This window comes from Nerophis lumbriciformis, linkage group LG12, assembly GCF_033978685.3.
Source record: "Nerophis lumbriciformis linkage group LG12, RoL_Nlum_v2.1, whole genome shotgun sequence".
NCBI classification, from domain to species: domain Eukaryota; kingdom Metazoa; phylum Chordata; class Actinopteri; order Syngnathiformes; family Syngnathidae; genus Nerophis; species Nerophis lumbriciformis.
Genome location: NC_084559.2, coordinates 8,858,478 through 8,886,078, shown reverse-complemented (window position 1 = coordinate 8,886,078; position 27,601 = coordinate 8,858,478). Strand labels below are relative to the sequence as shown.

The 27,601-nt window shown below is 38.5% G+C and overlaps 1 protein-coding gene across 1 annotated transcript; it reads left to right on the top strand.

Annotated features, from left to right (window-relative positions):
- The first annotated feature begins 16,654 nt into the window (after positions 1 to 16,654).
- cox6a1 (cytochrome c oxidase subunit 6A1) lies at positions 16,655 to 27,601 on the top strand. The gene is made up of 3 exons (XM_061985743.2): positions 16,655 to 16,812; positions 23,094 to 23,236; positions 27,357 to 27,601. Exons 1-3 carry the CDS (start codon positions 16,710 to 16,712, stop codon positions 27,444 to 27,446), a joined length of 336 nt encoding a protein of 111 aa, XP_061841727.2. The 5' UTR covers positions 16,655 to 16,709; the 3' UTR covers positions 27,447 to 27,601.

Below are 27,601 nucleotides of genomic sequence, written 5' to 3'. Positions count from 1 at the left end.
CCACGCTGTTGTAACATGTGCTGAATGTGGCTTGTAAATAGGGTAAAACCAATTAAAACAGTAAATAGAAAGAAAGTAAAGTTGCACCCGAAACTTCATCCAATCCACTTTATTTATAGAGCACATTTAAACAAGAAAAATGTTTCCAAAGTGCTGCTCAACAATATTAAAAACAATATTCAAATATTATCCTTAGCTCCACCAATGACTGAATAAAAACAAAATACAAATACATATAAAACCAATATAAAAATAAATATGATTAAAAACGGGTAAATAGGGTAAAACCAAATAATGAGACAAAATATACTTCACATCATAAAAACAACTGCAAACACGAATTGTACAAACCCCGTTTCCATATGAGTTGGGAAATTGTGTTACATGTAAATATAAACGGAATACAATGATTTGCAAATCCTTTTCAACCCATATTCAGTTGAATATGCTACAAAGACAACATATTTGATGTTCAAACTCATAAACTTTATTTTTTTTGCAAATAATTAGAATTTCATGGCTGCAACACGTGCCAAAGTAGTTGGGAAAAGGGCATGTTCACCACTGTGTTACATGGCCTTTCCTTTTAACAACACTCAATAAACGTTTGGGAACTGAGGAGACACATTTTTGAAGCTTCTCAGGTGGAATTCTTTCCCATTCTTGCTTGATGTACAGCTTAAGTTGTTCAACAGTCCGGGGGTCTCCGTTGTGCTATTTTAGGCTTCATAATGCGCCACACATTTTCGATGGGAGACAAGTCTGGACTGCAGGCGGAGCCAGGAAAGTGTCCGCACTTTTTTTAAGAAGCCACGCTGTTGTAACGTGTGCTGAATGTGGCTTGTAAATAGGGTAAAACCAATTAAAACAGTAAATAGAAAGAAAGTAAAGTTGCACCCGAAACTTCATCCAATCCACTTTATTTATAGAGCACATCTAAACAAGAAAAATGTTTCCAAAGTGCTGCTCAACAATATTAAAAACAATATTCAAATATTATCCTTAGCTCCACCAATGACTGAATAAAAACAAAATACAAATACATATAAAACCAATATAAAAATAAATATGATTAAAAACGGGTAAATAGGGTAAAACCAAATAATGAGACAAAATATACTTCACATCATAAAAACAACTGCAAACACGAATTGTACAAACCCCGTTTCCATATGAGTTGGGAAATTGTGTTAGATGTAAATATAAACGGAATACAATGATTTGCAAATCCTTTTCAACCCATATTCAGTTGAATATGCTACAAAGACAACATATTTGATGTTCAAACTCATAAACTTTATTTATTTTTTTTTGCAAATAATAATCAACTTAGAATTTCATGGCTGCAACACGTGCCAAAATAGTTGGGAAAAGGGCATGTTCACCACTGTGTTACATCACCTTTCCTTTTAACAACACTCAATAAACGTTTGGGAACTGAGGAGACACATTTTTGAAGCTTCTCAGGTGGAATTCTTTCCCATTCTTGCTTGATGTACAGCTTAAGTTGTTCAACAGTCCGGGGGTCTCCCTTGTGCTATTTTAGGCTTCATAATGCGCCACACATTTTCGATGGGAGACAAGTCTGGACTGCAGGCGGGGCCAGGAAAGTGTCCGCACTTTTTTTTAAGAAGCCACGCTGTTGTAACATGTGCGGAATGTGGCTTGTAAATAGGGTAAAACCAATTAAAACAGTAAATAGAAAGAAAGTAAAGTTGCACCCGAAACTTCATCCAATCCACTTTATTTATAGAGCACATTTAAACAAGAAAAATGTTTCCAAAGTGCTGCTCAACAATATTAAAAACAATATTCAAATATTATCCTTAGCTCCACCAATGACTGAATAAAAACAAAATACAAATACATATAAAACCAATATAAAAATAAATATGATTAAAAACGGGTAAATAGGGTAAAACCAAATAATGAGACAAAATATACTTCACATCATAAAAACAACTGCAAACACGAATTGTACAAACCCCGTTTCCATATGAGTTGGGAAATTGTGTTAGATGTAAATATAAACGGAATACAATGATTTGCAAATCCTTTTCAAGCCATATTCAGTTGAATATGCTACAAAGACAACATATTTGATGTTCAAACTCATAAACTTTATTTTTATTTTTTTGCAAATAATAATTAACTTAGAATTTCATGGCTGCAACACGTGCCAAAGTAGTTGGGGAAAGGGCATGTTCACCACTGTGTTACATGGCCTTTCCTTTTAACAACACTCAATAAACGTTTGGGAACTGAGGAGACACATTTTTGAAGCTTCTCAGGTGGAATTCTTTCCCATTCTTGCTTGATGTACAGCTTAAGTTGTTCAACAGTCCGGGGGTCTCCGTTGTGCTATTTTAGGCTTCATAATGCGCCACACATTTTCGATGGGAGACAAGTCTGGACTGCAGGCGGGGCCAGGAAAGTGTCCGCACTTTTTTTAAGAAGCCACGCTGTTGTAACGTGTGCTGAATGTGGCTTGTAAATAGGGTAAAACCAATTAAAACAGTAAATAGAAAGAAAGTAAAGTTGCACCCGAAACTTCATCCAATCCACTTTATTTATAGAGCACATTTAAACAAGAAAAATGTTTCCAAAGTGCTGCTCAACAATATTAAAAACAATATTCAAATATTATCCTTAGCTCCACCAATGACTGAATAAAAACAAAATACAAATACATATAAAACCAATATAAAAATAAATATGATTAAAAACGGGTAAATAGGGTAAAACCAAATAATGAGACAAAATATACTTCACATCATAAAAACAACTGCAAACACGAATTGTACAAACCCCGTTTCCATATGAGTTGGGAAATTGTGTTAGATGTAAATATAAACGGAATACAATGATTTGCAAATCCTTTTCAAGCCATATTCAGTTGAATATGCTACAAAGACAACATATTTGATGTTCAAACTCATAAACTTTATTTTTTTTTTTTGCAAATAATAATTAACTTAGAATTTCATGGCTGCAACACGTGCCAAAGTAGTTGGGAAAAGGGCATGTTCACCACTGTGTTACATCACCTTTTCTTTTAACAACACTCAATAAACGATTGGGAACTGAGGAAACTTAATTGTTGAAGCTTTGAAAGTGGAATTCTTTCCCATTCTTGTTTTACGTAGAGCTTCAGTCGTTCAACAGTCCGGGGGTCTCCGCTGTCGTATTTTACGCTTCACAATGCGCCACACATTTTCGATGGGAGACAGGTCTGGACTGCAGGCGGACCAGGAAAGTACTCGCACTCTTTTTTTTTTTACGAAGCCACGCTGTTGTAACACGTGCTGAATGTGGCTTGGCATTGTCTTGCTGAAATAAGCAGGGGCGTCCATGAAAAAGACGGCACTTAGATGGCAGCATATAAATGATAAATGGGTTATACTTGTATAGCGCTTTTCTACCTTCAAGGTACTCAAAGCGCTTTTGACAGTATTTCCACATTCACCCATTCATTCACACACTGATGGCGGGAGCTGCCATGCAAGGCGCTAACCAGCAGCCATCAGGAGCAAGGGGTGAAGTGTCTTGCCCAAGGACACAACGGACGTGACTAGGATGGTAGAAGGTGGGGATTGAACCCCAGTAACCAGCAACCCTCCGATTGCTGGCACGGCCACTCTACCAACCTCGCCACGCCGTCCCTATTCTAGTTTTTATTTTTATTTATTTATTTATTATCTTTTTATTTATTTTTTAATACACTGTAGCACTTTGAGATTGTTTACTCAATATAAAGTGCTTTTTACAAATAAAATCAATTATTATTATTATTGTTAGAAGCACGCTGCTGTTTTTAGGGACCCTATGCAAAAAATGTCTCTCGCAATTTTTTTTAATATAGCCCAAATGATGAAAAAAAAAAAAAAAGAGGACCTAAAACGGAACCTTGAGGAACACCACTAGTTTAACCAAAGAAGTTGAACAAATGACTACTGACTGCACCTGAATATGTTGTTCAAAAAGCTGTATGTACCTTTCAGCATTAATGGTGCCTTCACAGATGTGTAAGTTACCCATGCCTTGGGCACTAATGCACCCCCATACCATCACACATGCTGGCTTTAGAACTTTGCGTCGATAACAGTCTGGATGGTTCGCTTCCCCTTTGGTCCGGATGACACGATGTCGAATATTTCCAAAAACAATTTGAAATGTGGACTCGTCAGACCACAGAACACTTTTCCACTTTGCATGAGTCCATCTTAGATGATCTCGGGCCCAGAGAAGCCGGCGGCGTTTCTGGGTGTTGTTGATAAATGGCTTTCGCTTTGCACAGTAGAGCTTTAACTTGCACTAACACAGTGGTTCTCAAACTTTTTTTGTCATCCCCCACTTTGGACAAGGGGGAGTTTTCAAGCCCCACCTGCCCCCATCGCCCCAACAGAGCGCTAATGCCAAGCTTTAACATTTTCAAATTTATTGAACATCAAGTTGTATACATTCGAACTCAATAACATGAAATAACATTAAGTTCAATAATAAATAAAATAACTGTGCAGCTGTGGTATAACTTGCATCAAGTTCAATAATAAATAAAATAACTTCCATCAAGTTCAATAATAAATAAAACAAAAGTGTTATAACTTGCATCAAGTTCAATAATAAATCAAAAAAAGTGTTATAACTTGCATCACGTTCAATAATAAATAAATAAAACTGTTATAACTTGCATCAAGTTCAATAATAAATCCAAAAAAGTGTTATAACTTGCATCACGTTCAGTAATAAATCAAAAAAGTGTTATAACTTGCATCAAGTTCAATAATAAATCAAATAAAAGTGTTATAACGTGCATCAAGTTCAATAATAAATCAAAAAAAGTGTTATAACTTGCATCAAGTTCAATAATAAAAAAAAGTGTTATAACTTGCATCACGTTCAATAATAAATCAAAAAAAGTGTTATAACTTGCATCAAGTTCAATAATAAATCCAATAACTTGCATCAAGTTCAATAATAAATCAAAAAAAGTGTTATAACTTGCATCAAGTTCAATAATAAATAAAACAAAAGTGTTATAACTTGCATCAAGTTCAATAATAAATCAAAAAAAGTGTTGTAACTTGCATCAAGTTCAATAATAAATCAAATAACTTGCATCAAGTTCAATAATAAATACAATAAAAGTGCCACTTTGCAATCTTTGCAAAAAAAAAAATGGAGGAGCTATGCATTTGGCAAGACAGGGCAAGTGACAGCACTTTCCCCCAGGAGAGCCACCTTGCTTCACTGTGAAACAGCACGGCTGTATGATCAGCTCCCATTTCCTCACACAGTGCAGAGAACAGTCACACTTTCAGTGGTCGTGTTTTGATCAAATTTACCGCGCTCACAACATCTGTTAAAACCTCATTGAGTTCGGGGCTGAGCTGCCTTGACGCGAGTGCTTCCCGGTGAATGACACAGTGTGTGCCCGTCACATTTTTGTTTCTCTGCAGGCGCTGGCTCTGGCTCGACGACCTTTGAGGTGCGAGTCACAAATGTATATATTTGTGTAATTGTGATCCACACATTAGCCTGCTACCCATCCACTCGAAAGTTTGTTCCGCTTAGCCCCGCCCCCATTAGTTACTGTTGCTATGTCTGTCAAACTTTCGCTCGTACCGAGAAATATAAAGCCTACAGTAAAAATAAGTACCGGTAATTTCCATTTATTTATATAGCGGATTTCACAGACAGAATCACAAAGTGATTTACAGTGTGTATAGAAAATGAAAGCATAGTAAAAAAAATAATCTAAAAATATAATAATAAAAAAAAAAAAGTAAAGTGAAATTTCCTCCCGTTCCTCGCGCCCCACCTGTCATGTCTCTATTCCCCACCAGTGGGGTGCGCCCCACACTTTGAGAAACGCTGCACTAACAGATGTAGCGACCAACTGTATTTAGTAACAGTGGTTTCCTGAAGTGTTCCTGAGCCCATGTGGTGATATCCTTTAGAGATTGATGTCGGTTTTTGATACAGTGCCGTCTGAGGGATGGAAGGTCACGGTCATTCAATGTTGGTTTCCGGCCATGCAGCTTACGTGGAGTGATTTCTCCAGATTCTCTGAACCTTTTGATGATATTATGGAGCGTAGATGTTGAAATCCCTAAATTTCTTGCAATTGCATGACGAAAGTGTCTATATTAGCTATAAAAGCCTACAATCAAAATGACGTTGTGTCTCAGGCTGACGCAAATCTTCGTTACAGAAATTTAGAAATTGTAATATTTATTTTAAACATTGGAAAACATTAGTAAAACAGAGGTTTCTCAGAAGGTGAGATAACTTCTGGCTTATAACAAATGTATTATTTCTGTTTCTGCTTTGAACTTATTTGTCCTGTAAAGCAGTGGTCCCCAACCACCGGTCCGGGGACCGCTACTGGTCCGTGAAGCATTTGCAACCGGGCCGGAGAGAAACATTAAATCATTTATAAAGGACTGCCACTTCACTTTGGCTTGCCCCACTAGACCAGGGGTGTCAGACTTGTTTTTATTGAGGGCCACACCGCAGTCATGGCTGCCAAATAGAGGGCCGCTTGTAACAGTAAACATTTTAATGAATTTGCCTATGAATTTAAATATTTAAAAAAAAATTACGTGAAGAGTAAACAAAATCTGTGGATTTGTTTTTTTACAGAAAAAACTGGCAGCTTCGTTGCCAGACTTTTACTGTAAAATACAGGTAAAAGCCAGTAAATTAGAATATTTTGAAAAACTTGATTTATTTCAGTAATTGCATTCAAAAGGTGTAACTTGTACATTATATTTATTCATTGCACACAGACTGATGCATTCAAATGTTTATTTCATTTAATTTTGATGATTTGAAGTGGCAACAAATGAAAATCCAAAATTCCGTGTGTCACAAAATTAGAATATTACTTAAGGCTAATACAAAAAAGGGAGTTTTAGAAATGTTGGCCAACTGAAAAGTATGAAAATGAAAAATATGAGCATGTACAATACTCAATACTTGGTTGGAGCTCCTTTTGCCTCAATTACTGCGTTAATGCGGCGTGGCATGGAGTCGATGAGTTTCTGGCACTGCTCAGGTGTTATGAGAGCCCAGGTTGCTCTGATAGTGGCCTTCAACTCTTCTGCGTTTTGGGGTCTGGCATTCTGCATCTTCCTTTTCACAATACCCCACAGATTTTCTATGGGGCTAAGGTCAGGGGAGTTGGCGGGCCAATTTAGAACAGAAATACCATGGTCCGTAAACCAGGCACGGGTAGATTTTGCGCTGTGTGCAGGCGCCAAGTCTTGTTGGAACTTGAAATCTCCATCTCCATAGAGCAGGTCAGCAGCAGGAAGCATGAAGTGCTCTAAAACTTGCTGGTAGACGGCTGCGTTGACCCTGGATCTCAGGAAACAGAGTGGGTATTTTCATGAAATGCTCAGTCATTCACAAACAAGGACGGGGCGAGAGTCACCACTTTGTCAACAAATGCCTGAGCAAATTGTTTAAGGACAACATTTCTCAAGCAGCTATTGCAAGGAATTGAGGGATTTCACCATCTACGCTCCGTAATATCATCAAAAATGCTAAGCCTGTGACCTTTGATCCCTCAGGCAGTACTGCATCAAAAAGCCACATCAGTGTGTAAAGGATATCACCACATGGGCTAGGGAACACTTCAGAAAACCACTGTCAGTAACTACAGTTGTTCGCTACATCTGTAAGTGCAAGTTAAAACTCTACTATGCAAAGTGAAAGCCATTTATCAACAACACCCAGAAACACTGCCAGCTTCGCTGGGTCCAGAGCTCATCTAAGATGGACTGATGCAAAGTGGAAAAGTGTTCTGTGGTCTGACGAGTCCACATTTCAAATTGTTTTTTGGAAACCGTGGACGTCGTGTCCTCCGGACCAAAGAGGAAAAGAACAATGTGTAAAAGGCAGCATGTGTGATGGTATGGGGGTGTATTAGTGGCCAAGACATGGGTAACTTACACATCTGTGAAGGCGCCATTAATGCTGAAAGGTACATACAGGTTTTGGAGCAACATATGTTGCCATCCAAGCAACGTTACCATGGACGCCCCTGCTTATTTCAGCAAGACAATGCCAAGCCACGTGTTACAACAGCGTGGCTTCATAGTAAAAGAGTGTGGGTACTAGACTGGCCTGCCTCTAGTCCAGACATTGCAAATGTGTGAAGGCTAAAATATGAGAAGGGAGACTGTTGAACAACTTAAGCTGTACATCAAGCAAGAATGGGAAAGAATTCCACTTCAAAAATGTGTCTCCGCAGTTCCCAAACCTTTACTGAGTGTTGTTAAAAGGAAAGGCCATGGAACACACTGGTAAAAATGCCTTTTTTGCTATGTGTTGCTGCCATTACATTCTAAGTTGCTAATTCTATGCTAAATCCTCTCTCCAATGAGTGATATTTGCTCTCTGAATCTTAAAGACAAATGAAATAATGTTGCCAATACTCTTTTGAAGTAGTTTGTTGTGTGTCTTATCAGATTTGGAGTTGGGGAAAGAAATACTGTTTTTAATCACCGTGCAGTCGATGTTACTTTTGCGTTTGATCTTCATGACACACAGCTGTGTAAATAGCAAACATTTGTGGAAATTCCCAGAACGTTTCCGCTGCACATTTGGTGATAACGACCAACCTTCCTTTGCACAAAGTGGTGAAAATGTGTCAAAACCTGCACAACTAGGGGGGTAGCGGGGGTGTATATTGTAGCCCGGAAGAGTTAGGGATGCAAGGGATTCTGGGTATTTGTTCTGTTGTGTTACGGTGCAGATTGATTGATTGATTCCCTAAGCTTCAATGCCTTTTCTTAGGGGATACTCACCTTTTGTTTATTTTTGGTTTAAGCATTAGTCACCTTTTTACCTGCACGCTGCCTCCCGCTGTCGTCCGCATATTGTGATCACGACAAACCATCGTCATTGTTCCTGACATCTACAAAGCAATTAGCTAGCTGCTGCCACCTACTGATATGGAAGAGTATTACACGGTTACTCTGCCCAGCTCTCGACAGCACCGACACTCAACAACGGCACATTTACGGATTATAATTACTGCTTTGCAAACAATATTTTTAACCCAAATAGGCGAAATTAGAAAATCTCCCACAGCACACCAGACTGTATCTCACGGCACACTAGTGTGCCGCGGCACAGTGGTTGAAAAACACTGATCTACAGAACTAGGGCCCGTTTTCCAGCATGGACAGTGTGGATAAAGGCATGTAAAACTATTATTTTGATCACTTAATTGCATGTTTTTGTCGCCTTGGTCCATGACATGAGCATAAAATAAAGGTGGTAATATATACAGGTAAAAGCCAGTAAATTAGAATATTTGGAAAAACTTGATTTATTTCAGTAATTGCATTCAAAAGGTGTAACTTGTACATTATATTTATTCATTGCACACAGACTGATGCATTCAAATGTTTATTTCATTTAATTTTGATGATTTGAAGTGGCAACAAATGAAAATCCAAAATTCCGTGTGTCACAAAATTAGAATATTACTTAAGGCTAATACAAAAAAGGGATTTTTAGAAATGTTGGCCAACTGAAAAGTATGAAAATGAAAAATATGAGCATGTACAATACTCAATACTTGGTTGGAGCTCCTTTTGCCTCAATTACTGCGTTAATGCGGCGTGGCATGGAGTCGATGAGTTTCTGGCACTGCTCAGGTGTTATGAGAGCCCAGGTTGCTCTGATAGTGGCCTTCAACTCTTCTGCGTTTTTGGGTCTGGCATTCTGCATCTTCCTTTTCACAATACCCCACAGATTTTCTATGGGGCTAAGGTCAGGGGAGTTGGCGGGCCAATTTAGAACAGAAATACCATGGTCCGTAAACCAGGCACGGGTAGATTTTGCGCTGTGTGCAGGCGCCAAGTCCTGTTGGAACTTGAAATCTCCATCTCCATAGAGCAGGTCAGCAGCAGGAAGCATGAAGTGCTCTAAAACTTGCTGGTAGACGGCTGCGTTGACCCTGGATCTCAGGAAACAGAGTGGACCGACACCAGCAGATGACATGGCACCCCAAACCATCACCCAACCATGCAAATTTTGCATTTCCTTTGGAAATTGAGGTCCCAGAGTCTGGAGGAAGACAGGAGAGGCACAGGATCCACGTTGCCTGAAGTCTAGTGTAAAGTTTCCACCATCAGTGATGCTGGCCTGTTCTAAAAATAGCTCAAAGAGCAGCACTTACCAGTGAGCTGCCTCTATTTTTTAAATGTTATTTATTTACTAGCAAGCTGGTCTCGCTTTGCTCGACATTTTTAATTCTAAAAGAGACAAAACTCAAATAGAATTTGAAAATCCAAGAAAATATTTTAAAGACTTGGTCTTCACTTGGAATAAGCGGTAGAAAATGGATGGATGGATGGGTCTTCACTTGTTTAAATAAATTCATTTATTTTTTTACTTTGCTTCTTATTACTTCTAGAAATACAATTTTAGAGAAAAAAATACAACCTTAAAAATGATTTTAGGATTTTTAAACAAATATACCTTTTTACCTTTTAAATTTCTTCCTCTTCTTTCCTGACAATTTAAATCAATGTTCAAGTAATTTTTTTTTTTTGTTATTGTAAAGAATAATAAATATTTTAGCTTCTGGTTTTTCGACGAAGAATATTTGTGAAATATTTCTTCAAATTTACTATGATTAAAATTCAAAAAAAATATTCTGGCTAATCTAGAAAATCTGTAGAATCAAATTTAAATCTTATTTCAAAGTATTTAGAATTTCTTTTAAAATTTTTGTTCTGGAAAATCTAGAAGAAATACTGATTTGTCTTTGCTAGAAATATAGCTTGGTCCAATTTGTTAAATATTCTAACAAAGTGCAGATTGGATTTTAACCAATTTAAAACATGTCATCAAAATTCTAAAATGTATCTTAATCAGGAAAAATTACTAATGATGTTCCATAAATTATTTTTTTTATTTTTTTCAAAAAGATTCAAATTAGCTAGTTTTTCTCTTCTTTTTGTCGGTTGAATTTTGAATTATAAAGAGTCGAAATTGAAGATAAACTATGTTTCAAAATTTTATTTTAATTTTTTTTCGTGTTTTCTCCTCTTTTAAACCGTTCAATTGAGTGTTTTTTTCATCATTTATTCTCTACAAAAAACCTTCCGTAAAAGGAAAAAAAAAGTACGACGGAATGACAGACAAATACCCATTTTTTTTTTATATATATATACATTTATTTATTTAGCTATTCTTGTTTAAATCACACTTACGTGTAACTTACAAATGACAATATATTTATTTATTTAAGTGTGTATCAAACTGGTAGTCCTTCGCATTAATCAGTACCCAAGAAGTAGTTTTTGGTTTCAAAAAGGTTGGTGACCCCTGTACTAGGGCATCAAATCAGTGTCAGTTGAGTCGGTCCATAGGTTGCCTGTAGGGATTTTTAATGTCCAGCAGATGTCAGTATTTAGTGACACAGTATCGACACAGTATCAATACAGTTTTGCAATGTGTCGAAACGCTTCATGACGCCTCATCAACCCATCACTACTGCACACCGTCTCCTGTCTCTGCATTCTGGGGTCACGCCAACAACACCAAACCAGCACATGACCAAACGCAATCATCCATCCATTTGCTTAATAAAGACAAAAATGCAGTTAATTTCTACATTTTTATTTGGCACCAATTGGGTTGACTGCACCTCACCACTTCTTCCACCTGGTTGAGAACCAGCAGGTGTCCTCCGTACAGGTGGCAGCGCTCCTCGGGTGGGCTCCAGGTGGAAGTGGTGTTACACAAAAACACTCACCTCCTCACCGCATGTCTCAACAGCAAGTGAGGACGACAACGTCACTACCGGAAAAAGGTAAGACTTCAAAATAAAATGACAAATGCTCCCAAAACTAACTATTTGCTGAAAAAAAAAATACAAAATAAAAGTGACAATGAATACAATAGACTAAATTAAGTCTTTGTTACTTAGAATATATTCCCCTCGTGTCCAAATAACTCTAAATTAAGTCTTTGTTACTTAGAATATGTTCCCCTCGTGTCCAAATAACTCTAAATTAAGTCTTTGTTACTTAGAATATGTTCCCCTCGTGTCCAAATAACTCTAAATTAAGTCTTTGTTACTTAGAATATGTTCCCCTGGTGTCCAAAAAACTCTAAATTAAGTCTTTGTTACTTAGAATATGTTCCCCTCGTGTCCAAATAACTCTAAATTAAGTCTTTGTTACTTAGAATATGTTCCCCTCGTGTCCGAATAACTCTAAATTAAGTCTTTGTTACTTAGAATATGTTCCCCTTGTGTCCAAATAACTCTAAATTAAGTCTTTATTATTTAGAATATGTTCACCTAGTGTCCAAATAACTCTAAATTAAGTCTTTGTTACTTAGAATATGTTCCCCATGTGTCCAAATAACTCTAAATTAAGTCTTTATTATTTAGAATATGTTCCCCTTGTGTCCAAATAACTCTAAATTAAGTCTTTGTTACTTAGAATATGTTCCCCTCGTGTCCAAATAACTCTAAATTAAGTCTTTGTTACTTAGAATATGTTCCCCTAGTGTCCAAAAAACTCTAAATTAAGTCTTTGTTACTTAGAATATGTTCCCCTAGTGTCCAAATAACTCTAAATTAAGTCTTTGTTACTTAGAATATGTTCCCCTTGTGTCCAAATAACTCTAAATTAAGTCTTTATTACTTAGATTATGTTCCCCTAGTGTCCAAATAACTCTAAATTAAGTCTTTATTACTTAGAATATGTTCCCCTTGTGTCCAAATAACTCTAAATTAAGTCTTTATTACTTAGAATATGTTCCCCTAGTGTCCGAATAACTCTAAATTAAGTCTTTGTTACTTAGAATATGTTCCCCATGTGTCCAAATAACTCTAAATTAAGTCTTTGTTACTTAGAATATGTTCCCCTAGTGTCCAAATAACTCTAAAGTAAGTCTTTGTTACTTAGAATATGTTCCCCTAGTGTCCAAATAACTCTAAATTAAGTCTTTGTTACTTAGAATATGTTCCCCTAGTGTCCAAATAACTCTAAAGTAAGTCTTTGTTACTTAGAATATGTTCCCCTAGTGTCCAAATAACTCTAAATTAAGTCTTTGTTTCTTAGAATATGTTCCCCTAGTGTCCAAATAACTCTAAATTAAGTCTTTGTTACTTAGAATATGTTCCCCTAGTGTCCAAATAACTCTAAATTAAGTATTTATTACTTAGAATATGTTCCCCTAGTGTCCAAATAACTCTAAATTAAGTCTTTGTTACTTAGAATGTGTTCCCCTAGTGTCCAACTATAAATTAAGTCTTTGTTACTTAGAATATGTTCCCCTAGTGTCCAACTAACTCTAAATTAAGTCTTTGTTACTTAGAATATGTTCCCCTTGTGTCCAAATAACTCTAAATTAAGTCTTTGTTACTTAGAATATGTTCCCCTTGTGTCCAAATAACTCTAAATTAAGTCTTTATTACTTAGAATATGTTCACCTAGTGTCCAAATAACTCTAAATTAAGTCTTTATTACTTAGAATATGTACACCTAGTGTCCAAATAACTCTAAATTAAGTCTTTATTACTTAGAATATGTTCACCTAGTGTCCAAATAACTCTAAATGAAGTCTTTGTTACTTAGAATATGTTCACCTAGTGTCCAAATAACTCTAAATTAAGTCTTTATTACTTAGAATATGTTCCCCTTGTGTCCAAATAACTCTAAATTAAGTCTTTGTTACTTAGAATATGTTCCCCTAGTGTCCAAATAACTCTAAATTAAGTCTTTGTTACATAGAATATGTTCCCCTAGTGTCCAAATAACTCTAAATTAAGTCTTTGTTACATAGAATATGTTCCCTTAGTGTCCAAATAACTCTAAATTAAGTCTTTGTTACTTAGAATATGTTCCCCTTGTTTACAAATGACTCTAAATTAAGTCTTTATTACTTAGAATATGTTCCTCTAGTGTCCAAATAACTCTAAATTAAGTCTTTGTTACTTAGAATATGTTCCCCTTGTGTCCAAATAACTCTAAATTAAGTCTTTATTACTTAGAATATGTTCACCTAGTGTCCAAATAACTCTAAATTAAGTCTTTATTACTTTGAATATGTTCCCATAGTGTCTAAATAACTCTAAATTAAGTCTTTATTACTTAGAATATGTTCACCTAGTGTCCAAATAACTCTAAATTAAGTCTTTATTACTTAGAATATGTTCCCATAGTGTCTAAATAACTCTAAATTAAGTCTTTATTACTTAGAATATGTTCACCTAGTGTCCAAATAACTCTAAATTAAGTCTTTGTTACTTAGAATATGTTCCCCTAGTGTCCAAATAACTCTAAATGAAGTCTTTGTTACTTAGAATATGTTCCCCTAGTGTCCAAATAACTCTAAATTAAGTCTTTGTTACTTAGAATATGTTCCCCTAGTGTCCAAATAACTCTAAATTAAGTCTTTGTTACTTAGAATATGTTCCCCTAGTGTCCAAATAACTCTAAATTAAGTCTTTGTTACTTAGAATATGTTCCCCATACTAAAGTGTTACCAAAAACATGAATTTTGTCTTGAATTTGAAAAAACAACATTTTATTTTTCACTAAAGAAGGGTTGGGTGAATGCGCATATGAAACTGGTGGGGTTCGGTACCTCCAACAAGGTTAAGAACCACTGGACTAGAGCAATCAAATAAAACGTGAGGGAATTTAGGTGTAATGCATAAAATATATATTATATACAGAGGTGGGTAGAGTAGCCAGAAATTGTACTCAAGTAAGAGTACTGTTACTTTAGAGATTTATTACTCAAGTAAAAGTAAGGAGTAGTCACCCAAATATTTACTTGAGTAAAAGTAAAAAGTATGTTGTGAAAAAACTACTCAAGTACTGAGTAACTGATGCAGGCCTGGCCCTAACCAATCTGGCGCCCTAGGCAAGATTTTAGGTGGCGCCCCCCCACATCGGCAGTGAAGTGTATATACTCACAAGAACCCGAATAGCTTTGTCTTTGACCTTTTTTTTTTTTTACTTACAACTATACCTAATAAAATAAAGGGGTGGAAAAGTGACGATTACCTGCAGGGCAAACATTAGCTAACCAGAAGGCAATAACAATGTAAACAAAAAACACCTGCTTAAAAGATCTAATACAAACATTTATATGCACGTACAACACTTAGAACTTTTAGCATATCAGTATGTGGAATTAAATGATGGAATAGATTAAGTAAAAAAGTTAAAAATTGTACTGATATCATCCAGTTTAAGAGGTTGTTCAAAATAATAGTGCTTACAGAGTACAAAGAAGAAGAATTATGAGAAATACTTTCAACCTTATTGAAAATAAGATATTCTTCATCTCAGTATGTTAATAATGACTGAATTAATTAATTAATTACATATTACAAAACTGTTGTATACTAACTCATAGATGTTATTTTATTATATAAAAAGGTCAGTAAATGATTCTATATATTTGTAAACGCTTTGAAGTGGGAAAGAGGTAGGATTAAATAAGCTTTGCTTCTTCCTACTCCTTTTCGGGCATGATGTAAAATGAAATGATGTGAAATTGTGTGATGTATTATGATGTAAGTGTGTTCATGTTCCAAATAAACTAAAGAAAGAAAGAAATGTCCCTGAGGAATGTAAGGTGGGAGTACTGTAATTACCTAACGTTACATTATTATTTTCCATAACAATTTAGCCCCCTCCACAATATTAACCCGACGTTAAAACAGAACTAGCTATTTATTGATTAGCAATTGCCGAATCATGTAACATTAGCTTAATGCTAAAAAGCCAGGTTACTATCACATTCTGTAACAGACAAATAATTTCATGTAGGCTAACGTTACCTACCTGCTACCTCTTGTCTTTTTCTCGTTTCTCCTCCTCTTCTTTTCTCTTTTTTCTTCCCTGGGCACCTGACAGTTTTGGCATTTTGTGTTGATTTTTTGATGTGGTGACGTCCAAAAAGAGTCACGATACGGGAAGGGAGGGGGCGCACCGTGCGGGGGGAGGGGGGGGCGTAATGTTGTAACAAATAATATTTATATTAAATAGGCTTTACTTTGCATTTTAATTAACGTGGGATTATTTTTTGTATTTAGAAATAATAGTACCAACTTTTTTTTTTTTTTCTCCAACATTTGTGGCACTGGCGTGGCGCCCCCTGATGGACGGCGCCCTTAGCATTTGCCTATACGGCCTATGCCACGGGCCGGCCCTGGAACACATCATCATAGTTTTCACATCTTGTTGGTTGTTAGAGGTAGAAAGCGTTTTGAAGTAAATTTCTAATTCTTTTTTTAAAGGCATAAAAAAACAGGTGTGGTATTGAGAAAGTTACATTTATGAATATAAAAGTTAGCCAATAGTAAAAGAAGGTCGCGGATGTTGAACGCTAGCTGATTCCGGTCACGTGACTTTTCCCACATGACGTATTTCCGGATCACACAAGTTCCGTAAATAATCCAACATTTGGGACACAGCATCATAGTTTTCACATCTTGTTGGTTGTTAGAGGTAGAAAGCGTTTTAAAGTCAATTTCTAATTCTTTTTTTAAAGGCATAAAAAACAGGTGTGGTATTGAGAAAGTTACATTTATGAATATAAAAGTTAGCCAATAGTAAAAGAAGGTCGCGGATGTTGAACGCTAGCTGATTCCGGTCACGTGACTTTTCCCACATGACGTATTTCCGGCCTGTCCGCGGTCAGTTGCAAGTAAAATGGCGGCTATAGGACGCTTGACTCAGTCCCTGCTGAGATCTTCTCTCTCACACACACGCCGTCAGCTGTCTGCTACTGCTGCTGACAAGGGCGACCACTCAAGTGAGTCTCTTCATTCAAGTCATCGAAATGTTCATGTTGTTGTCTTTGACGGAAACATGTCAGTTATTACAGTGACCTTGCTGCTCCACGTTAGCACGTTAGCACTGCGAGCTAACACCCTTGCTCACAACACTAACCTTCTTATTAACTACACTATTGCCTTTCAAATATCAACCAAGGAATGTGTTCGTATTTATGAGTAAGGACAAACGGACGACAGTTTCAAGGACGTAAAATATGGAATAATACGAAAGTATTTTCGATGCACTTCATCATGAATTTACTAACTGGACTACATGAAAGGTCAATTATGATATTAAAAATAGCTGTTATTGGGAACGCACAAGTCATTTACGTTTAAAATCACTAACATTGAAATTACATTTCAAACAATCATGCTCGAATCAAACGCGTTTGATACTAAAAAAAAAACATTCGTACGCATGCGCAACAACTCAAATGTAAATACCATAGACATGTTAGAAGTAGACGCAGCATTGGCTGCTGTGACGCGAGAAATTGGGCCGCCACCTTGAAGTGGTGATGAGGAGCCGGCGAGCAGCCTAAACTGACATTTGACAGGTAGAAAACAAAGATGGTAGAGTTAAAGTTAAAAGTTAAAGTACCAATGATTGTCACACACACACTAGGTGTGGCGAAATTATTCTCTGCATTTGACCCATCACCCTTGATCACCCCCTGGGAGGTGAGGGGAGCAGTGGGCAGCAGCGGTGGCTGCGCCCGGGAATCATTTTGGTGATTTAACCCCCAATTCCAACCCTTGATGCTGAGTGCCAAGCAGGGAGGTAATGGGTCCCATTTTTATAGTCTTTGGTATGACTCGGCCGGGATCTGAACTCCCAACCTACCGATCTCAGGACGGACACTCTAACCACTAGGCCACTGAGTAGGTTAAGTTAGGTTAGAGATGCGCGGATAGGCAATTATTTCATTCGCAACCGCATCAGAAAGTCGTCAACCATCCGCCATCCACCCGATGTAACATTTGATCAGAACCGCACCCGCCCGCACCCGCCCGTTGTTATATATCTAATATAGACGATGCAAGGCATTAGTGAGGTTATAAAGCTTTTGCCTGTTAAAGAAAGGAGACTGATCCAATGCAGCACAGACATTCGCGTGCCACGCTGTCACCAGTGCGCAATCATATGGGAGCCGCGCTGAGCGCACCTCCAAGCGCGTCTCGCTGCCGGCGACGGCCGGGTATGGGCCCGACGCTCCAGCGCCATCCATTTTCAGGGCTAGTTGATTCGGCAGGTGGGTTGTTACACACTCCTTAGCGGGTTCCGACATCCATGGCCACCGTCCTGCTGTCTATATCAACCAGGGTGAGCCCCACCCCTTTCGTGAGCGCACTGCGTGCGGAGTGACCCCTGTTACGCGCCCCCGGCAACAGGGGTGGCGGGCAGGTAAGCTGCGCGGGCGGCGCGCGCGGAGTGACCCCTGTTACGAGCCCCCGGCCACGGGGGTGGCGGGCAGGTAAGCTGCTTACCTGCTGCGCGTGACGCCGGCCGCGGCGAAGACGGACAAGGCGGGGTGTCGGTGCGGTGGGCGCAGTGGTGACCCTGGACGTGCGTCGGGCCCTTCTCGCGGATCGCCTCAGCTACGGCTCCCGGTGGGGCCCTCTCGGGGGAAGGGGCCTCGGTCCCGGACCCCGGCGAGGCGTCGGGGGGCCTTCTCCGCTCCGTAAAAGTGTCCATCTCTTTTTCTTTATTTTTCTTCTGTTGTGGCATATGCTGCAGGTGCCTGCTCGTTTTTCGTATGTGGGTAACAACATTTAACTATGTATATATATTTCCCAATTGGTTTAACTGCCACCCGCCTGAATCTATTTAAAATCTAATTTTTTTTTATTTCAACCGCCCGACCCGACCCGCGGATAAAATCTAATTTTTTTCAATTTCATCCGCCCGATCCGCGGATAATCCACGGACTCCGCGGTTGTGCCCGCAAACCGCGCATCTCTAAAAGATGGTGTTTAGCGCAGTGGTTCTTAACCTTGTTGGAGGTACCGAACCCCACCAGTTTCATATGCGCATTCACCCAACCCTTCTTTAGTGAAAAATAAAATATATTTTTTTCAAATTCAAGACAAAGTTATATGTTTTTGGTAACACTTTAGTACGGGGAACATATTCTAAGTAACAAAGACTTAATTTAGAGTTATTTGGACACTAGAGGAACATATTCTAAGTACATACCTGCCAACTACTCCGGTTTTCCCGTAATTAGTACGGTTTTCATCAACCTATTCCGGGTTACGGTTGCAGTGATAGAAAATACGGTTTTTCATTAATTAAAAAAAAATTTTTTTTTTAAGTTTTATTCACGAAATCGCGTAACAACAATGACAATCGACACTGCTTCCCGTAACTTCCTATCGAGCCATTCCGAATGCCATGCGCGAGGCTATTTATAGCACCGCTGCCAAGCACGAGGCACCAGTTGCCATTGTTTCCAAACGAGCGAACGATCATGGAATCAGCCGGAGAAAAATCGCAAACGAGTCTTAAACCGAAAAACAAAACTGCAGTCATTCTGTGAAGAATATTCAAAAGCCTATCCGGGAATAATTATCCGTTCCAAAAAGGGTGAAAACTACGCGAATTGCACCTTGTGCAGACAAGATTTTTCGATCGGACACGGAGGAATTAGCGATGTAAAAGACCACGTTGGGACAAAAAAACACAAGTCTAATGCCGTTGCTAAATTTGGATTTTAGCCACAAAAAGGTAATGACACCAATGTTATCTATTGGAATTGTTTAGTACTGTTATACTGTTAAAAGTGTTTATACTATTTATGCTTTCAAGTCCAAGTTGAAGAAATCTTGTTAAATGTTGACAGCATAACTACCAAAATACAGAAGTATGTCCTTAATATTTTTGCAGTGCTATTTCTGTTGAAAAGTTAAAATGATTACATTAGAGATGTGATGTGCCACTTTTCAAGTGTCTGATGGCTTCAATTAATTTTCATTAATTTTTCATATTTTGAATTCTTTTGAAAGGCTTACAAAAAAACTACATTTGAATTGTAATTCCATGCTATTGACAGGACTATTAATTTTAATGAAGTTAGCTTACCATGTTTACAGTATGATAATTGTGATAGAAATGTGAATTTTAGGCACATAATATTTTTTACAATTGAACAAGGCAGTAGATTATACAAGCTTGGACAGAAAGTTAATAATGACACCAATTTTTTTTTTTAATGGAATTGTTTAGTACTGTTTTACCATTTGTTTACTGTAAAAAGTATTTATACTTTCAATTAACAAATTAAAGTCTTGTGAAAGGTTGACAGGATAACTGGCATTAACTGTCAAAATAATTTCAAACTATTGAAGTTAGCTTACAGAATAAACATGTCAATCAACCCATATGATTTTTGCTGTAATATTTTTGTTTTGAAAAGTCACTGTGACTGATAGAAAAGTGATGGTTTTAGCAACATTTTAACCTGTCTGAATGCAATCAATCATTTTGCGTCGGGGGGCCTGAACCCCCCACCAGGACTTTGTCCTGGACCTACCGGGGCCTGCGGCCCCTGGACCCTCGCTACTAGGTTTTTCTGATTTCAAAAGTTGGCAGGTATGTAAGTAACAAAGACTTAATTTAGAGTTATTTGGACACTAGGGGAACATATTCTAAGTAACAAAGACTTAATTTAGAGTTATTTGGACACTAGAGGAACATATTCTAAGTAATAAAGACTTAATTTAGAGTTATTTGGTCAGGGTTAGGGTTATTATAAGGCCATGCCGAATAAGGCATCAATAAGTACTTAATAATGACTAGTTAAGAGCCAATATGTTACTAATTTGCATGTTAACAAACAATTAATTAATGGTGAATATGTTCCCCATACTAAAATGTTTTTTTTTTTTTTTTTACTGGTGCACAAAATGAAGTGTGCATGAACATCACCTTGTTCAAAGAACAAAACCAACACAGTGCATAAACTCACAACAAATTACACACCTGCAAATCAGTCAGCTGTTGCCGCAGGGAGAAGTTGGTATTTACACGGTGAGTCGGGTGTGTTTTGACCCTCCGCCGAACCCCTCAGGCCGACTCACCGAACTCCTAGGGTTCCATCGAACCCAGGTTAAGAATCACTGGTTTAGCATTTTCCTACTCAAATGAGCGGACTGTTGAAAATAGGAATCGGGGGATTACTTTTCACAAGTAAGATCAGTGTTTCCCACACATTCATTTATTTGTGGCGGCCCGCCACGAAAGAATTACGTCCGCCACAAATGGATTTTTCGGCTTTTGACTCGCTCGACCGCTCATAAAAGCAATGGGACTGTCTGTGAATGTTGCTTGTAGTTACAACTCCGGTGCAGTAGGTGGCGGTAACTCCGCCAATAGCACTTAATTCACCTGGTGGGTCAGAAGAAGAAGAAGAAGAAGAGGGACGGACGGACAAACGAAACGGGATCAAAATACGAGTGTAATATAGGTTCTAGGTAGATATGTTATAGCTGCATCGCTCGCAGCTCGTCGTATATTTAACGTTAATCCGCTGCTTCATTAACACCGCCGCTGTTTGACTCGTGGGCCGGGGCAGACTCACGTAGTAACAGTCATGTGTTACCCTACCGACGAGCTAACGTGTCCAGGTTATAACCATGTTGTCAATAAACACACGTGGACTGAAGCTAAATTGTCCACTGTCCACTGCAGCATGTGAATGCAATGAAAAGAATAAAATCTGAGCCAACCAGCTGTTAAAATGTTGTCCAGGTTAATGTTTTGGCCATTAAAGGCCCTTCATTTCAAGATTTCAACTGTGATCGGGCTTTAAACAGGTGGCTGACCTGTTCAGATGAGTGTAACTGCTACTGGTCAAATAATGTGAAATAGCATTTATTTTACATGTATGCAATGCCATTTAAATGTAATTATAGATAATAATAATAATAAATACTGTGTAGTGTTGTAAATAGTCAACGGGAAGAATTTTAGTAAGATATAAGCCATGAGCACTACACAGCCAGAAAAAAACCTAGGCAGGACAAGTAAAAATATTGGGGCAAGTAGATTTGAGAAGTCGGGCAAGTAGAAAAAAAGCTTAACGTTGAACCCTGCATGTGTTGAGCTGCTGCCGCTTAAGGTTAGACGGCACTGTACATAGAGCGCTTCTGCTCGTTAGTAATAAATTCTAATGTTGGATGTTCACTCCTTCACACAGATGAGTATAGAAAAATATTTTCAACGGCCGAAAAGGGCTCGACTTTGAGAGGAGGTAGGCCTACAGTCCGGACCACAGGTGCGACCTGTTCAGCAGCAGCAGGAGGAGGAGGAGGAGGTTGACTGACTGTGGCAGGACACCTCTGCCTCTGTTTCACTTCATGTTGCTGGTAAATAATATGGTTGTAGTAGTAGGCTAAAGTTAAATTATTTAGTATTCACTAATTAAAGGGGCAGAGCTTTAAGAGACATTTTAGCTTTTATATTTTATAAGATATATTTTTTGTAAGAACCACAATTAATAAATATATTTCAGTGAATCACTAATTGTTCAAATCTGTATATAAATATGTACATAAAATGTTGTAATTATATTCCAACTCCGCGTTCTTCTTGGTCATCGTCGCTGCCGCCGCCACCCCCCGCCTCCCGACCACACCACCACAAATAGATGCCTGTCCTGTGGGAAACACTGAAGATATAAAAGAATATTAGCACAGAGTTGAGAAGGAGAAAAGATTTTCATTAGTACTGAAATCCTCGCCGCTAGCAAACAAGAGTATGACCATAATAGAATTGCTTGTCAATGAAATTGATTACATTTAAAAATGTCATACTTGAATAACATAAAGTTGAAATAAATGATGAAGATAAAGATTGTAAGACAGAATTTGGATTTATTCTGAATCCAGTGAAACAGATTGGTAAGCCAACTACAAGGATCTGGCCACAGTCAGGTTATAGAAATGCACCCAATTGCAGGAAATATAGTCTTGATTTTCCAAATGTTCTTTCAGGGCTTGTGTGGCAGTACTTTGTGTCGATAGAAATGTTTTTATTTTTTTCCCCAAAGGGTGCTCACCTGCCTGAAACTGCTACTATGCTACATCTGCTGGCAGTAGTAGTCAGATGTGCAGACTGCTAGCATTCTCTCACTTTCCCTTTAATCTCTCGGGTGGTACTTTCTCCAAATGAATAACACATTTGTGTAGCAAATAACTTGTATATTGCCTTGGTTTGTGCCACATCTTTTTGGTAAAACTGTTTTTCCCTTACCAGCTAGGATATGGAAGATCCTTACCTTTGTGGTTGCCCTGCCTGGTGTGGCGGTGTGCATGCTGAACGTGTACCTGAAAGAACAACAACGCAGCCATGAACGACCCGAGTTCATCCCTTACGCGCACCTCCGCATCCGCACCAAGGTTAGACTTGATTTGATATGTTTTTATTTCAAGAGCAAGCCTGATCCAATACAGTGCTATAGCCTTAACAGCCATTATAATAAAATGAAAACAATGGAGGAAAAAATAAACAAAATGAGCAATGGACTTTCACAGTAGCGTAACAAGCCCAAGTATTCATCAAAAAACAAGGCAAAGGTTTTAGTCTGTGTCATATTTAGGGCCACTGTAACATTATGTGTGAAGGAGGTCTAGTCCTCGTTAGGGGTGATGTTCAAAACCGGTTCTCCCGGTTGTTCGATAAGAAAAGAACCGATTCCATGGACTCAAATCCATTTTTGAAATGCGGTTCCCGTTATCAAGGCCACTATAGTAAAGAAAAAGAGTCGGTTCTTTATTCAAATCCCTGGGATTAATCCCGTCTCACACGAAATGCCCTGTGGGACATCACAGGAAATGACGTAGCTCAGTCTAATGACTGAGCTACGTCACTTAGATTATATTACATATTCTCTAAATCTAAGAAAAACATGAGGTCCTTAAGCCATAGGGAGGCCTTGGGGGCAAACTGTGATTTCCACTCCAATAAAAATCCTTCTAGCAGCTATTAATGATGCAAAGATGATACTATCCCTAAAAGAATGAACACGTGGAGTTATGTACTTAACAAAAACAGGTGAAATAACTGAAAACATATCCTCAACATATATAGTCTAGTTTCTTCAAAAGAGCCACCCTTTGCTCTGATTACTCTTTTGTACACTCTTGGCATTCTCTCCATGAGCTTCAAGAGGTAGTCACCTGAAATGTTTTTTACTTCAAAGGTGTCATAGTTTTGATGTGACAATCTACAATGTAAATAGTTATTTTTTTCTTTCTTTTTTTACATATTTGAAAAGGAGTGAGAAGAAGTTTACACTTATTTAATCCCACCCCTTTTCTTTAAATCATAAATTACTCTGAGCAAACTTAATGAACTTGTCTATACATAAATGATGTACATATTAGGGGTGTAACGCTACACAAAAATTTCGGTTCTGTACATACCTCGGTTTAGAGGTCACGGTTCGGTTCAACAAAATATACATTTTTAGGTTATTTATTTACCAAATTTGCAAAATCTTCCACCAAAAATATTTTTTCTTAGTGGAATATTTGATGTGAAGTAATAGGAACCTTGGATAGGTCAATAATTCATAATAACATTGATTTTGATTCAATATTATGTTTTGAGCAATGACAGTTTGAAAGAAAAAAAACAGCTTTGTTTTATTAGTCAACATTGCAACTTTTTCTAAATTTCATTTAACCTTTTAAGCTTTTTTATTTCACTTTTGTTATGTTTTTGTTTATTTTAATATTATTTTTAGAATGTGCCGTGGGCCTTTAAAACATTAGCTGTGGGCCGCAAATGGCCTCCGGGGCACACTTTTGACACCCCTGCTATAGATAATAAAAAATTAAATGTGATAAATCTATGGATAAAAAGCAGAGCCTGGCGACGCATGCGCGTTTATCATAACTCTCTCTCTCTCTCTGTCTCTGCCCCTCCCCCACCAATGCTGCTGTTTGTTTTGTTTTTAACCCCTTCTTAACCCTGAACGTACATTGAAAATACACGCAACCCTAACTCAAAATGCCGGACATTTGAGGCATTTAAGAAACTCCGCCCTGACAGCTCCGCAAAAGAGGACATGTCCGGTGAAAAGAGGACGTATGGTCAGTCTATCCTAGCCCGTTAGCTGCTAGCATGCCGTGTGTTGTGCCTCGGTGTGCATTGTTTACACAACGTGCGTTACGCTACTTAATATGTCCGTGTGGAAACTCGTTCGGTACACCTCCGAACCGAAACCCCCGTACCGAAACGCTTCAATACAAATACACGTACCGTTACACCCCTAATATATATATATATATATATATATATATATATATATATATATATCTTAATAAGGTTATCCAAAAAATAGTGCTCGATACCGTAGTAGAGCGCAATATATGTACCGTATTTTCCGCACCATAAGGCGCCCTGGGTTATAAGCCGCGCCTTCAATGAACGGCATATTTCAAAACTTTGTCCACCTATAAGCCGCCCCGTGTTGTAAGCCGCATCTAACTGCGCTAAAGGAATGTCAAAAAAACAGTCAGATAGGTCAGTCAAACTTTAATAATATATTAAAAACCAGCGTTCTAACAACTCTGTTCACTCCCAAAATGTACGCAAATGTGCAATCACAAACATACGTATATCAACATGGACAGAGCTGCGTGAAAAAAGCCACCCGGCCTCTTTGCGTAAACTTAAACTTACCTTAACCACTCGCTCATCTTTTCTTCATCCATCCCTTCGAGTTAGCTTTTATGATGACGCCGGCTGGAAAGGTCTCTTTTGGCAAGGTCTTCTTTTTGAATATCACCATGGGTGGAAGTTTCTGGCCATTAGCATGGCAAGCTAGAACCACAGTGAAGGATGACTTCTCATTCCCTGTGGTGCGAATATTCACAGTACGTGCTCCCTTTGTATCTACAGTGCGGTTCACAGGAATATCAGTTGCTGTGAAATAGTAATCCGTGTGCGGATGGAGAGATTGCGTCTTTTCATGAACCGGATCCCGGTCGCTTAGTAGGAGCCATTTTGTGGTCTTTACAGATGTAAACACACAAAGGAAATGAAACGTACGGTGATATCCGCGCGCTTTTTCTTCTTCTACGCGGGCGGGTGGTTGCTTACAGTAGAAGAAGAAGCGCTTCCTGTTCTATGGGGGCGGGTGCTTACCTTGGCGGTTGCTTGCGTAGAAGAAGAAGCGCTTCCTGTTCTACCGGGAAAAAAGATGGCGGCTGCCATTTTCCGCACTATTAGCCGCACCTAAAAACCACAAATTTACTCAAAAGCTGACAGTGCGGCTTTTAACCCGGTGCGCTTTATATATGGATTAATATTAAGATTCATTTTCATAAAGTTTCGGTCTCGCAACTACGGTAAACAGCCGCCATCTTTTTTCCCCGTAGAAGAGGAAGTGCTTCTTCTTCTACGGCAAGCAACCGCCAAGGTAAGCACCCGCCCCCATAGAACAGGAAGCGCTTCTTCTTCTACTGTAAGCAACCACCCGCCCGCGTAGAAGAAGAAAAAGCGCGCGGATATTACGTTTCATTTCCTTTGTGTGTTTACATCTGTAAAGACCACAAAATGGCTCCTACTAAGCGACAGGGATCCGGTTCATGAAAAGACGCAATCTCTCCATCCGCACACGGACTACTATTTCACAGCAACTGCCTAAAGACTTTCAAGAAAAGCTGGCTACTTTCCGTGCATATTGTAAAAACAAGATAGCTGAAAAAAAGATCCGGCCAGAGAACATTATCAACATGGACGAGGTTCCACTGACTTTTGATATTCCTGTGAACCGCACTGTGGATACAACGGGAGCACGTACGGTGAATATTCGCACCACAGGGAATGAGAAGTCATCCTTCACTGTGGTTCTAGCTTGCCATGCTAATGGCCAGAAACTTCCACCCATGGTGATATTCAAAAGGAAGACCTTGCCAAAAGAGACCTTTCCAGCCGGCGTCATCATAAAAGCTAACTCGAAGGGATGGATGGATGAAGAAAAGATGAGCGAGTGGTTAAGGTAAGTTTACGCGAAGAGGCCGGTTGGTTTTTTCACGCAGCTCCGTCCATGTTGATATACGACTCCATGCGCGCCCACATCACGCTGGTTTTTAATATATTATTAAAGTTTGACTGACCTATTTGACTGTTTTTTTGACATTCCTTTAGCGCAGTTAGATGCGGCTTATAACACGGGGCGGCTTATAGGTGGACAAAGTTTTGAAATATGCCGTTCATTGAAGGCGCGGCTTATAACCCAGGGCGCCTTATGGTGCGGAAAATACGGTACATAGCCACACCATTACCACTAAATGGCATCATACCACAGCAGCACCACTGCCTCAATGGGCCATCCCACACTCTTCTGTAACACAAATATCAAAGCCCTTCTTCATCTGGAATACCATGTGCCTATACTTCTTTTTAAACTTAACATTTAAATGACTGTTTAGCAAAATATACTTGACTTTGTCATAATTGATCGATGTTGTGCATTAAATGTGCCTTTCCCCCCCCCCATTCATACAGCGGTTCCCCTGGGGTGATGGCAACAAAACCCTCTTCCACAATCCACATTTGAACGCTCTCCCTGATGGCTATGAGGACCATGATGAGTAAACCCTCCTTCCAAACCTAACTGGGGCAGGGATCACTTTCCTTTTTCTTTGTTTCCAGGACAACACTCACTTGTATTCACCCTTAAACACCGACTATTAGGTACAACAAAGTCTCAGCTTAAGTATCTGAAATAAAGTAACTAATGTACACCTCCA